The 14172-nt window shown below is 38.6% G+C and overlaps 1 protein-coding gene across 1 annotated transcript in view; it reads left to right on the forward strand.

Annotated features, from left to right (window-relative positions):
- LOC121369651 (spondin-1-like) overlaps positions 1–14172 on the forward strand; it is a 144832-nt gene that overhangs the window by 97119 nt on the left and 33541 nt on the right. The window contains exon 4 of the mRNA XM_041494694.1: positions 12611–12684. Within this exon, the coding sequence (XP_041350628.1) occupies positions 12611–12684 (74 nt within the window). The remainder of the gene's footprint in view (positions 1–12610; positions 12685–14172) is intronic.

Below are 14172 nucleotides of genomic sequence, written 5' to 3' on the forward strand. Positions count from 1 at the left end.
AAACAGAGAGAGAGAAAGAAAAACACAGTGTGAGCTAGAGAAAGAAACGAACAGAGAAAGAAAGACAAATGAAGTGGACAAGAGAAAAATAAGCTTGCTATCTGTCATAAGCACTGGTTGGGTTATGAAAGAAAGACAAGTATAACAAGGGTGATCAATCCTACAACGCAGAACACAACACTTATTGGGTTATGAAAGAAACCCAAGTATAAAAAGGGTGATCAGTCCTACAACGCAGAACACAACACTTATTGGGTTATGAAAGAAACCCAAGTATAACAAGGGTGATCAGTCCTACAACGCAGAACACAACACTTATTGGGTTATGAAAGAAACCCAAGTATAACAAGGGTGATCAATCCTACAACGCAGAACACAACACTTATTGGGTTATGAAAGAAAGACAAGTATAACAAGGGTGATCAATCCTACAATGCAGAACACAATACTTATTGGGTTATGAAAGAAACCCAAGTATAACAAGGGTGATCAATCCTACAACGCAGAACACAACAATTATTGGGTTATGAAAGAAAGACAAGTATAACAAGGGTGATCAATCCTACAACGCAGAACACAACACTTATTGGGTTATGAAAGAAACCCAAGTATAACAGGGTGATCAGTCCTACAACGCAGAACACAACACTTATTGGGTTATGAAAGAAACCCAAGTATAACAAGGGTGATCAATCCTACAACACAGAACACAACACTTATTGGGTTATGAAAGAAACCCAAGTATAACAAGGATGATCAATCCTACAACGCAGAACACAACACTTATTGGGTTATGAAAGAAACCCAAGTATAACAAGGGTGAAAAGTCCTACAACGCAGAACACAACACTTATTGGGTTATGAAAGAAACCCAAGTATAACAAGGGTGATCAGTCCTACAACGCAGAACACAACACTTATTGGGTTATGAAAGAAACCCAAGTATAACAAGGGTGATCAATCCTACAACGCAGAACACAACACTTATTGGGTTATGAAAGAAACCCAAGTATAACAAGGGTGATCAATCCTACAACGCAGAACACAACACTTATTGGGTTATGAAAGAAAGAAAGAAGTGTTTTATTTAACGACGCACTCAACACATTTTATTTACGGTTATATGGCGTCAGACATATGGTTACGGACCACACAGATTTTGAGAGGAAACCCGCTGTCGCCACTACATGGGCTACTCTTCCGATTGGCAGCAAGGGATCTTTTATTTGCGCTTCCCACAGGCAGGATAGCACAAACCATGGCCTTTGTTGAACCAGTTATGGATCACTGGTCGGTGTAAGTGGTTTACACCTACCCATTGAGCCTTGCGGAGCACTCACTCAGGGTTTGGAGTCGGTATCTGGATTAAAAATCCCATGCCTCGACTGGGATCCGAAACCAGTACCTACCAGCCTGTAGACCGATGGCCTGCCACGACGCCACCGAGGCCGGTGGGGTTATGAAAGTAACCCAAGTATAACAAGGGTGATCAATCCTACAACACAGAACACAACACTTATTGGGTTATGAAAGAAAGACAAGTATAACAAGGGTGATCAATCCTACAATGCAGAACACAACACTTATTGGGTTATGAAAGAAAGACAAGTATAACAAGGATGATCAATCCTACAACGCAGAACACAACACTTATTGGGTTATGAAAGAAACCCAAGTATAACAAGGGTGAAAAGTCCTACAACGCAGAACACAACACTTATTGGGTTATGAAAGAAACCCAAGTATAACAAGGGTGATCAGTCCTACAACGCAGAACACAACACTTATTGGGTTATGAAAGAAACCCAAGTATAACAAGGGTGATCAATCCTACAACGCAGAACACAACACTTATTGGGTTATGAAAGAAAGAAAGAAGTGTTTTATTTAACGACGCACTCAACACATTTTATTTACGGTTATATGGCGTCAGACATATGGTTACGGACCACACAGATTTTGAGAGGAAACCCGCTGTCGCCACTACATGGGCTACTCTTCCGATTGGCAGCAAGGGATCTTTTATTTGCGCTTCCCACAGGCAGGATAGCACAAACCATGGCCTTTGTTGAACCAGTTATGGATCACTGGTCGGTGTAAGTGGTTTACACCTACCCATTGAGCCTTGCGGAGCACTCACTCAGGGTTTGGAGTCGGTATCTGGATTAAAAATCCCATGCCTCGACTGGGATCCGAAACCAGTACCTACCAGCCTGTAGACCGATGGCCTGCCACGACGCCACCGAGGCCGGTGGGGTTATGAAAGAACCCCAAGTATAACAAGGGTGATCAATCCTACAACACAGAACACAACACTTATTGGGTTATGAAAGAAAGACAAGTATAACAAGGGTGATCAATCCTACAACGCAGAACACAACACTTATTGGGTTATGAAAGAAAGACAAGTATAACAAGGGTGATCAATCCTACAACGCAGAACACAACACTTATTGGGTTATGAAAGAAACCCAAGTATAACAAGGGTGATCAATCCTACAACGCAGAACACAACACTTATTGGGTTATGAAAGAAACCCAAGTATAACAAGGGTGATCAATCCTACAGCACAGAACACAACACTTATTGGGTTATGAAAGAAACCCAAGTATAACAAGGGTGATCAATCCTACAACGCAGAACACAACACTTATTGGGTTATGAAAGAAACCCAAGTATAACAAGGGTGATCAATCCTACAACGCAGAACACAACACTTATTGGGTTATGAAAGAAACCCAAGTATAACAAGGGTGAAAGTCCTATAACGCAGAACACAACACTTATTGGGTTATGAAAGAAACCCAAGTATAACAAGGGTGATCAGTCCTACAACGCAGAACACAACACTTATTGGGTTATGAAAGAAACCCAAGTATAACAAGGGTGATCAGTCCTACAATGCAGAACACAACACTTTTTTTTTTTTTTTTTTTTTACGAGATCACCGACAATAAAGCTAGCATCTAACAGAATATATCTGCATAATCTAATCACAGAATCCAGTCAGATTATTCCACCTTGTCTTCTTTATGGCTTTATCGATAAATCACTTTTACGTCAGTGTAGTTTCAAAGAGAAAACACAACCACAAATGTCATTAGCTGTGTCAGCATTTTTGTTGTGCTGTATCCACACCGGAATGATAGAACATGTGTTCAGAAAAGCAGCTTGTCATTGACGAGATAATAAAAAGACCATGCATCAATCAACTGTCTACCTATTTTACTGAGTATTTGGCTTTCAGTCATCAAAGTCAGGGTGGGATGAAGCTCAGTGGTAGAGCACTCTCATGAGATGTGATGGGTTGCAGGATCAGCCACCATCAATGCACTTGTGTTTTACCTTTTCAAACTGTGTGATAAATTTATCTTGTATTATCACATAAAATAGACTCCATCAAAGGGGCCGGAAGTAGCCCAGTGGTACAGCGCTTGCTCGATGCACGGTCGGTGTGGATCGATTCCCGTCGGTGGGCTCATTGGGCTATTTCTCGTTCCAGCCAGTGTACCACGACTGGTATATCAAAGGCCATGGTATTTACCACCCTGTCTGTGGGATGGTGCATATAAAAGATCCCTTGCTGCTAATCGAAAAGAGTAGCCCATGAAGTGGCGACAGCGGGTGTCCTCTCAATATCTGTGTGGTCCTTAACCATATGTCTAACACCAAATAACCGTAAATAAAATGTGTTCAGTGCGTCGTTAAATAAAACATTTCTTTTTTTTCCATCATATGTGGTAATGTGGGATAGAAAAAGTACACCCAAGTTGGTGGAAATTTCGACCCTGGGACTCGGCAGGGTCGAAATTTCCACCACCTCGGGTGGACTTTTTGTATCCCACATTACCGCATATGATGGAGTCTTTTTCTCCCATCCATTCGTTAATAAACCATTATTTTACACAAACAAACAAACATGGCTGAAAAAGTAACTTTTTGACCGTTTTAACATAAATAAATTACACTATCATATTTCTGGGTCTGCTTCATGTGTTAAATATAATTTAACACTACAAATTAACAAGATAGCTTTTATAATGAAGGTTTTAATAACAAAATATTGATCTGAAACTAACCAACTCGCATTGATATGACGCCATATATTACTAACGCTGTAATACTCCCATGCAAGAGATATTTATTCTGCATGGGCTGACGTCATGGAATGGGTCTGTCTTGCATGGCTAGGATGGGAGAAAAGTATGTATGTGCATTGTGGATTGGATTTTATTTTTACCAGAGTTCCCTGTTACTTGTGTCATATATGATTTACAAATATTTACTTATGTCATATACAAATTTACGTCACATTTTATTTGAAACTTACAGATTGCCACAGAATCTCATTCTTAACATTATATTGCTCAAAGACTTAGGACAGTATTTATCTCACATCATTTGATGTTAAATCAAAAAACAGTTTTGTAAAAACAAAACAAGGTATGTAATATATACAGAATTTTATGTATGTTGTTTTCACTTCCTATTTATTGCACTCATTTGTTTTGCCCAAGAATATATTATACCCAGATCCCCACCCACCTGCATGGTTTCTACAGGTAGTACTAAACCAAATAACTTCCGGCTGGGTCAAAGTTCAAGGTGCACCAAACTTTTGATAGAGAAGTGAACACAAGTCCTGTGATTGGTGATAAATGTGAGTGTGTTGGTTGTAAAAAAAAATAGTTTCATCTGGGCAAAAAATGTATGCAATTTTATTTCATCTAGTACCTGTAAAAAAAAGTACTCAAATTTTGTGCAGAACTAGGGTAGTCATAGATGCTACCCGTTATCTCAGAAATGAACAGCTTGACCCCAATTTTTTTCTGATTCACTTTAAAGGTGAGGGGTGGTATTTATATCCGTGGTGTTTATGTCGATTGATATGCTGCAAGTAGGAATTTTAGCCACATATGTTACTATTGTCGTCTATGGGATTTGATTTGATAGTATACACCCTATAGGCTTGTTAAAGCTGTTTACTTTCTTGTTCTGTTATATCCAGGAGAACTACAGCAGTAAACATATGGACCATTGGTCAGGTTAAAAAGTTTACAGTACACATTCATTCATTTCACTCTTTGATAGCCTATCACACTGATAAAAACTTCACATATTAATGAGCACTGGGGAATTCAACTGTTGAAAAACACATCTGAAATTGGCCAATTAGAAAACTGCTTTTATCTTAAATATTTCTCAAAAATGTCTTCTGCATTTTACTGCTGTAACCGGTAGTAGTTTACGACTGTAAGATAAAAATAGATAAGCAAGAGGAGGTATAACGGAAGTGTGTGGAGGAAATGTTGGGAGAGGTGAATTCTCCTACATTAAGTTACTAAAGTTTATATTTCTTTTGGTGATAGAATACACATTTTATGGGGACCTTTAGTGTGTGTTTGTTTTTTGGGAGGGTAGGGTTTGTTTGTTTCGTTTTTGTTTTGGGGTTTTTTAATGTGTAACGAGAAGTCAAATTTTATTTTATTTTAGCTTAATTTAAAAAAAACACCACAATAATAATAAAAAAAAAATATATATATTAAGGTTCAAGCTTGCTATTCTGGGAAATGGAACTGATTGGTGGATTTGACTTAGTTGAACGAAAGGTAGCTCCTAAGACAGCAGCAGGTTAATAGTTAGTGGTTTATAGTCAATGAAAAAGTAGTTGGTAAAGTAGCCTATCATTTCCCCATTGAGCCATTAAACTTGCTCTGGGTGAGGCCAGTACTGGGATATGATCTCATGACAATGACAAAGAGATTTAATTGCACATTCAGAGCAAGCTGTTGTAGCACACGCCTATCCTGGCCACAGGGACCGGCCTTAGCCAGTTCCCTCTGTCCAGGACAGGAAAGGGTTGGGGGAGGGTTGTAGAGAGGGAACGCCTGCACTGACAAGTGCAAGGGAGCACCAGCAGTCCAATGTTGGTGACAGGCGGAGTGTAATTGGTGCTATGGAATTTTGAAAGTCCAGTAGGATTATGTCAAAGAGGAAGAGGTGCGCGTTTACATGAAGGAAATTTGGCACAATTTTGATGGTCGTTCTAATTGAAATAGTGAAGAGAGCCAATAGGTTTTGCTTTTAGTATTCCGAAAGTGGCTCTTTATTATGACTGTCTTGGTGTTGTAGGGTGTCTCCCTAGGTTGCCCATAGGGCCCTTAGAAAGGGCCTGATCTCTTCTGATCATGGCATGACAACCCAGGGGAGACTCGAGCAATTTGTGTATGTTGGACGAGATGATCTCATTACCAAACAGCCTTTTACTATAGTCGAATGGCTTAACCACTTCACCACTGAGACCAGTTCACACTTCTGTGTAACACCCGAGTGTTAAAACTGGATCCACTCTAATAAGCACCTGTCAAGAACAGATGGTTTTAAATGGTAGTGTGATCATTAACTGTGTGTTAAATGATGTCACCCAATCTGTAATGGTATTTTAATGTCATTTTACCTACTTTTTGTGAAAACTTAGACAAACACTTTCAACTGTGTTAAGGGTGTACTCCTTTTTGAACAGGAAACTTGATACAGAATGTGGAAATGTGAAGTGAAAATTAACATTACTTATGTTAGAATGACCGTTGATAAGTAGGCAATAAAATGGGAGTAGAAATGGGTTAAACTGGGAGGGAATGGTTAATAATTTCCTAAAACAGGTTTCAAAGAGAGAGAGTGAGGATAGAGAGACAGAGAGATGGGGTGAGAGATATAGGGTGAGAGAGACACACACAGAGAGAGGGAGAGAGGGTGAAAGGGAGAGATGGGGGAGAGATACTTAGAGAGAGATAGGGTGAGACAGAGAGAGAGACAAACAGAGAGAGAGACAGGGAGAGTGAGAGAGATTGGGTGAAAGGGAGAAAGAGATACAGAGAGAGAGAGGGGGGAGAGAGAGAGAGAGAGAGAGAGAGAGAGATGGAAACAGACAGAATCGAGTGAGATAGAGAGGACAGAGATTGGGTGAGAGGGAGAAAGAAATGGGTACAGAGAGAGAGAGAGAGAGGAGAGAGAGAGAGAAGAGAAATATGGACAGATAAACAAACAGAGATAGAGAGACAGACAAATGGATAGACAGATGGATGGATAAATGAACAAAGAGATTTTATTCAGATAATCACTCATTTTATAAAAAAAAATATAAGCAGCAGCAACAACAACAAAATATCTGAATAGCGATATGATAAGTATACAATTTCAGTGTTATGAATTCTAAGCAAAATATATTGACTTACATTTCCATGACATAGATTAATGAACTTTTATAAACAGACATCAAAACACTGCCTGTGAGCAAGAGTCGTTGTAACAGTAAACACAAAATAAAATGATACACCTACAAGAAGGGAATACCTGTCAACAACAACCCATCATATTTTAATCTATCAGACACATCACCAAAAGGGGTGGGGGTTGAGAAGTGTGAACAAAGCCCTTATTGGTGATTTTTAGGGGTTTGGGGGAGAGGATTGCAGTTCTTTGCTTTGCTTTGTTTTTTAATTTTAGCTATAAAATGTAGTACCATAGATCATTGTAAAAAAAAAAAAAAAAACCTTGTCTGTGTTACGGCAGGGGTGGGGGTGGGGGGTTAGGTGAAATGAATAACAAAACTGAAAATATGACTGGAAACAAAAACAGCTGGCACCATTTTAATGCACAGTTGGTTGTGTTACAGAAGCCAGTTTATTTTTCAATGTTGGGCTAAACCTCCAGATCTGCAAGTGCAGTTTAGGTGGGATGCAGTTTTGAAGTGCTTCAATGCAAATCTCACTCAAAATAGACCGATGCCGGTTTTTCAAGGTGTAGTCACCGGCTGCTAATAGACATGTTGCAGCATGAAGATGTGTGTTTATGCAATTAAGGGAGACCAGAAAGCTAACTAAGCATTAGGTTGTTAAGTCTGACACGAGCCGTTCTACTGCAGCAGTCAGTCCCACCCAAAACAAAGTGCAACAATACAGTGCAGGCTCCATATTCATAAACATACTTAAGTCAATGTATGATACTTATCTATGTACTTTAAGTATGTATTTAGGTATCATACATTAACTTAAGTACATTTATGAATACGGAGCCAGGGGCCTAATTCACAAAGGTCTCTTAGGCTCTGCTAGACAACAAAACATCCTCTTTGCAAGTCTTTTAGCATTGCACTGCGAGATCGCAATTTTGCAAGAGTTTAGTGAATTAGGCCCCTGGTCTTTATAGATATCATACTACATGGTAACTGATTAAAGTAAATAATTAAAGCCTTTGTCTTATCTTGCCAGCATTTGATACACTTTAATTATAATCATTGGCTATCAGATGTCAAACATTTGGTAATTTTGACAAATAGTCTTAGAGAGGAAACCTGCTACATTTTTCCATTAGTAGCAAGGGATCTTTTATATACGCCATCCCACAGACAGTATAGCACATACCACAGCCTTTGATATACCAGTTGTGATGTACTGGCTGGAATGAAAACTCAGTTTATGGAAAAGTACATACCGGGTACATAAAAGATCTCATGTTGATTTTTCTATATGGTAGTAGTAGGCTCTCTCTTTCTCTCGGTCTCTGTCTCTCTGTCTCTCTGTCTCTGTCTCTCTCTCTTCCTCTCCCTCCCTCACCTCTCTTTCTCTCTCCCTCCCTTTCCCTCCCCTCTCTCGCTCTCTCTTTCCCTCCTCTCTCTCTCTCACTTCCTCTCCCTCTCCTTCCGTCCCTAGTGTGAAAATAACCATTATGTTACTAACAGTTAGACACAAATAGCCATAGCTTAAGATGTGCTCAGGTATCATTAAACAGATATTCCATTCCTGATATGGTGAACAGCACATTTGCACGTGACAAATGTGACACAGGCAATGTTATTGTTCATATTCTTTAATAAAGACAAAATAATTTATGGTCAGTCTTATTATAAAGGGAATGAATGAATGTTTAACGATGCCCCAGCACCAAAAAATACATTGGCTATTGGGTGTGAAACTAATATAATATTATAAAGAGAACCTTGTATAATTTGTAAGATTTTTGAATGAATATGCTGAATATTATACGATGACCACATAAATTGTTAGGTACCGGAAAACTCTAGAAGATGTTTTTGGGGGTGTTTTTTTCATCATTTGCGGTTGAGTACCTGAATATATCAGTAGTGGATTTTTTATATTTTTTTTTATAAATATAAGCAGCTAGTGAACACAAAAACTATTTTGTTTATAAAATGTAATTTAATATGCAACTTTTGTTTTAAAACTTCATATTTTATATGGTTTCCCCCTCTTTGTTTTCACTATATTCAGAAGTTTATAGCAATAGACATGAGCCACTTGTCATGCCACAGTGTATTAGAGTATGATGGCTCTTCTGGAACAACTCCAACAGACAGCAAGCAGAGGCATAAAGAATCTAAGTGTTTTTTCATCTGTACAAATAAACGAAACAGATGATGTAATAAAATATGTAAATGGGACAGCCGCTAGGCCAATTGATGGCAATGCTTTTGCTACATGAAGTCCGACATTCTTGTTTAGAATTTCTACTTCACACCATTCATACAAAAGGTTCTGCTATTTTCATTGAAAATTATATCTGGATTCTTAAGTTTCCATGCAGACTAGCAGTAATAGTGGAAATTGGTTCTGTGTTTATTTATTTTCATACCCTGTCACAACAAAATAAAACGGCAATCGTCTGTTATGATTTATAATTGTAAATTATTCATGCATGCATGGCTTCCAACAGTTTGTTTGTTCTTTCTGCCATTTCATACAGAGCATCTTGTAGGTTTGCCTCCACTTCCTGTTGTAGATCGGTATTCCATGCTATGTGTGGGGAGAGTTGGGGGAGGGGGGATGTTGAGGGATTGTTAATTAAACACTGAAAAAGTCTGACAAAGAATTTAGAACTTACCTGGAAAACCATTCTCATACTTAAGTTCACATCTTTGTACACAAAGCTGTTACATAACGACATCATCAGCATGTTCCATGTTTTCATCTTGAAAAAAAACAACCTGAACTTTAATGACAAAAGGTGAGACCTGGGTTATTTAAAAAAAAGTCTTATTTGTAGAAACAAAAGGAAAGTACCACCCCAACTCCCAACCCTCAGCCTCAGCCCCACCCCCAGCACAATATCTATTCAGTATTGACATAGATCCAGAAAATAAAAGCAGAAACCTTTTGTCATCACATAGCTTATTCTTTTTATTAGTTAGCAGCAAGGGGAAGGACATAGCCCAGTGGTAAAGTGCTCACCTGAGGTCGATCCCCATTAGTGGCCCATTGGGCTGTTTTCTCTTGCACCTCGACTGGTATATCAACGGTCATGATATGTGCTATCCTGTCTGTGGGATAGTGCATATAAAAGATCCCTTGCTATTAATGGAAAAATGTTGCGGATTTCCTCTTTAAGACTGTGGGGTGGGACATAGCCCAGTGGTAAAGCACTCGATTGATGCACGGTCGGTTTAGGATCGATCCCCATCAGTGGGCCCATTGGGCTATTTCTCATTCCAGCCAATGCACCATGACTGGTATATCAAAGGCTGTGGTATGTGCTATCCTGTCTGTGGGATGGTGCATATAAAAGACCCCTTGCTACTAATGGAAAAATGTAACGGGTTTCCTCTCTAAGACTATATGTTTGACATCCAATAGCTGATGATTGGTAAATCAATGTGCTCAAGTGCTGTCGTTAAACAAGACAAGCTTCTCTAAGACTATGTGTCAAATTATCAAATGTTTATCTAATAGCTGATGATTAATAAATCCGTGTGCTCTTGTTGTGTCATTCAACAAAACAAACTTTTAATTAGCAGTAATGATTCTCTATTTGTTTTATATATGAACTTTTCCACAGACAGAATCTCACATACATGTTGTGTATGGTGTACAGGCCTACCACAGCCTGTGATATATCAATCAGTGTTCACTGGCTAGAATGGGAAAAACCTAATGGATCTGTAGTGTGCTACTAGTCACCTGTAATGAACCAAGTAAAATGTCAGCCAATCAACTGACTGATAAAATGAGTCAAATAACAGTAAATGACTTTTTTTATAAAAAGATTGGCCATATGGCCTGTATTACATTACACATTAACAGGAGCATATATGTCTCATCAACACATTTCTACTTAGATATTTCTTTCCTATTTGACCTTCTCTGTGCCTCCAAAGTTTATAGCGAAGCTTAGAGAAATTATTGCCTAGATAAAGAGGTTGCCCTCGCGGCAATTAGACCTGAAATCGGCAAAATGTTTGCATCGGTAACACATCAAGTTGTCAGCACTATCAGATTTGGGCTTTAGATCAATTAAATGAGATTGCCATATTCTTTCATTGTCTGTGGATATCAGGGTATAATATATTCTGATGTGCTGAACATCTTCTGCCAGTATCTCCAGTTGATGTTGTTGGGTATGGAATTTGAAAGAAATACATGTCTGTGAGCTTGAATTTGATAATATCTATGTATTTTAATATATATTCACAGATGCAGAAAGAAAAATATATTAACCCTTTCACCCTTAAAATGCTGCAATCTACTATTCACTCTATTGAGAACACCTGGACACCGTTTTATGAAGCAATCTTAGCATTAAGATGATAACGTTGTTAGGCACTTAAGGTGATCTTAACGCTAACATCACTTGGTGGAACGGGGCCCTGATCCATAGTGTTGTAAGGGTTAAGGCCATTTTAGAACTGATGTTATGAGAAACAATTACATATCCATCACATATAAAATAAAATTTTATTGCAACCAAGTACTAGTATTTGGGAAAAAATGTAGCTGGCTCATCAAACCTAAAATAACTAATTATGTGATTTTTTACAATATCTGTGGGTTTTTTGTTGCAGGGCCACTGTGATACGAGACTCAAAGTTGAAGTATGTGTATACAATATCTGTGTTTTTGTTACAGAGCCACTGTGATAGAAGACTCAGACTTGTGGTATAAAGTTAAAGTATGTGTATACAATATCTGTGTTTTTGTTACAGGGCCACTGTGATAGAAGACTCAGACTTGTGGTATAAAGTTAAAGTGTGTGTATACAATATCTGTGTTTTTGTTACAGAGCCACTGTGATAGAAGACTCAGACTTGTGGTATAAAGTTAAAGTATGTGTATACAATATCTGTGTTTTGTTACAGGGCCACTGTGATAGAAGACTCAGACTTGTGGTATAAAGTTAAAGTGTGTGTATACAATATCTGTGTTTTTGTTACAGAGCCACCGTGATAGAAGACTCAGACTTGTGGTATAAAGTTAAAGTGTGTGTATACAATATCTGTGTTTTTGTTACAGAGCCACCGTGATAGAAGACTCAGACTTGTGGTATAAAGTTAAAGTGTGTGTATACAATATCTGTGTTTTTGTTACAGGGCCACTGTGATAGAAGACTCAGACTTGTGGTATAAAGTTAAAGTGTGTGTATACAATATCTGTGTTTTTGTTACAGAGCCACCGTGATAGAAGACTCAGACTTGTGGTATAAAGTTAAAGTGTGTGTATACAATATCTGTGTTTTTGTTACAGAGCCACCGTGATAGAAGACTCAGACTTGTGGTATAAAGTTAAAGTATGTGTATACAATATCTGTGTTTTGTTACAGGGCCACTGTGATAGAAGACTCAGACTTGTGGTATAAAGATGAAGATGGGCTGACGACAATGCTCTGTGAAGAAAGTAAGTAACAAAATTCACATTATCAATTATAACAAAACCATTTCTTTCTTTCAGCATTTTTTCTTCATGCAGAGTTGGGTCAGGATGTAGCTCAGTAGTAGAACACTCGCCGGAGGTGTGATGGGTCGTAGGATCAAACACCCTCACTGGACTGTGTTTTTCCCATTCCAACCAGTGCCACACAGTTGGTACATCAAAAGACTGGTATTTACTGTCTTATCTATGAGATATGGGAACATGCATATACGGATCCCTTGAGGCTTTATTTATATGCATAATATATGTGTTGGCAATGGGGTTTTCTCTCTCGCTCTCTCTCTCGACCAAACCGGCCTTGGTGGCGTCGTGGTAGGCCATCAGTCTACAGGCTGGTAGGTACTGGGTTCGGATCCCAGTCGAGGCATGGGATTTTTAATCCAGATACCGACTCCAAACCCTGAGTGAGTGCTCCGCAAGGCTCAATGGGTAGGTGTAAACCACTTGCACGACCAGTGATCCATAACTGGTTCAACAAAGGCCATGGTTTGTGCTATCCTGCCTGTGGGAAGCGCAAATAAAAGATCCCTTGCTGCCTGTCATAAAAGAGTAGCATATGTGGCAACAGCAGGTTTCCTCTCAAAATCTGTGTGGTCCTTAACCATATGTCTGACGCCATATAACCGTAAATAAAATGTGTTGAATGCGTCGTTAAATAAAACATTTCTTTCTTTTTTCTCTCTCGACCAAATGTTGAAATTATCATGTTAGACACCAGGGACCAGGGGGTGGGAAGTGGCCCAGCGGTAAAGTACCCACTTGATGCTCGGTTATTCCTGGATTGATCCCCATCAGTGGGCCTATTGGGCTATTTCTCATTCCAGCCAGTGCATCATGATTAGTATATTAAAGGTCATGGCATGTGCTATCCTATCTGTGGGATGGTGCATATAAAAGATCCCTTGCTACTAATGAAAAAATGTAGCGGGTTACCTCACTAGACTACAAGTCAAAATTACCAAATGTTTGACATCCAATAGCCAATGATTAATAAATCAATGTGCTCTAGTGGTGTCGTTAAACAAAACACACTTTAACAGTAGTTTAAAGAATGCTTAAGTGTCATTAAACAAACATTCCTTTTCTTTCTACATGGGGTCAAACAGAGTGCAACTTTTGGTTCCTTTCAGTTCATAGGGACAAAGTAATACTTATGTCTTTAAACAAAGATTTCTTTCTGTATTATTTAAAGACATTTGGTGCATAGTACTTTAGATCAGGAAATACTTATACAAATAACTATTTATATTGTCAACAATGATTTGTAATCCCTACCACTCCTTAGTAAATGTAGAAACAAAGCAGCATTTAAAGTAATAAACGTGATACAATTCAAAAGGTGAAAAATGTCGTACCTGTGGTTAAATTAGGTATCGGGATTAATAAGGATTTACTTTTAGAATTGTAATCTGGAAGATGACAAAAATATTACTGGGGAATGGATGGAAGTGA

This window comes from Gigantopelta aegis, chromosome 4, assembly GCF_016097555.1.
Source record: "Gigantopelta aegis isolate Gae_Host chromosome 4, Gae_host_genome, whole genome shotgun sequence".
Taxonomy (NCBI): Eukaryota; Metazoa; Mollusca; class Gastropoda; order Neomphalida; family Peltospiridae; genus Gigantopelta; species Gigantopelta aegis.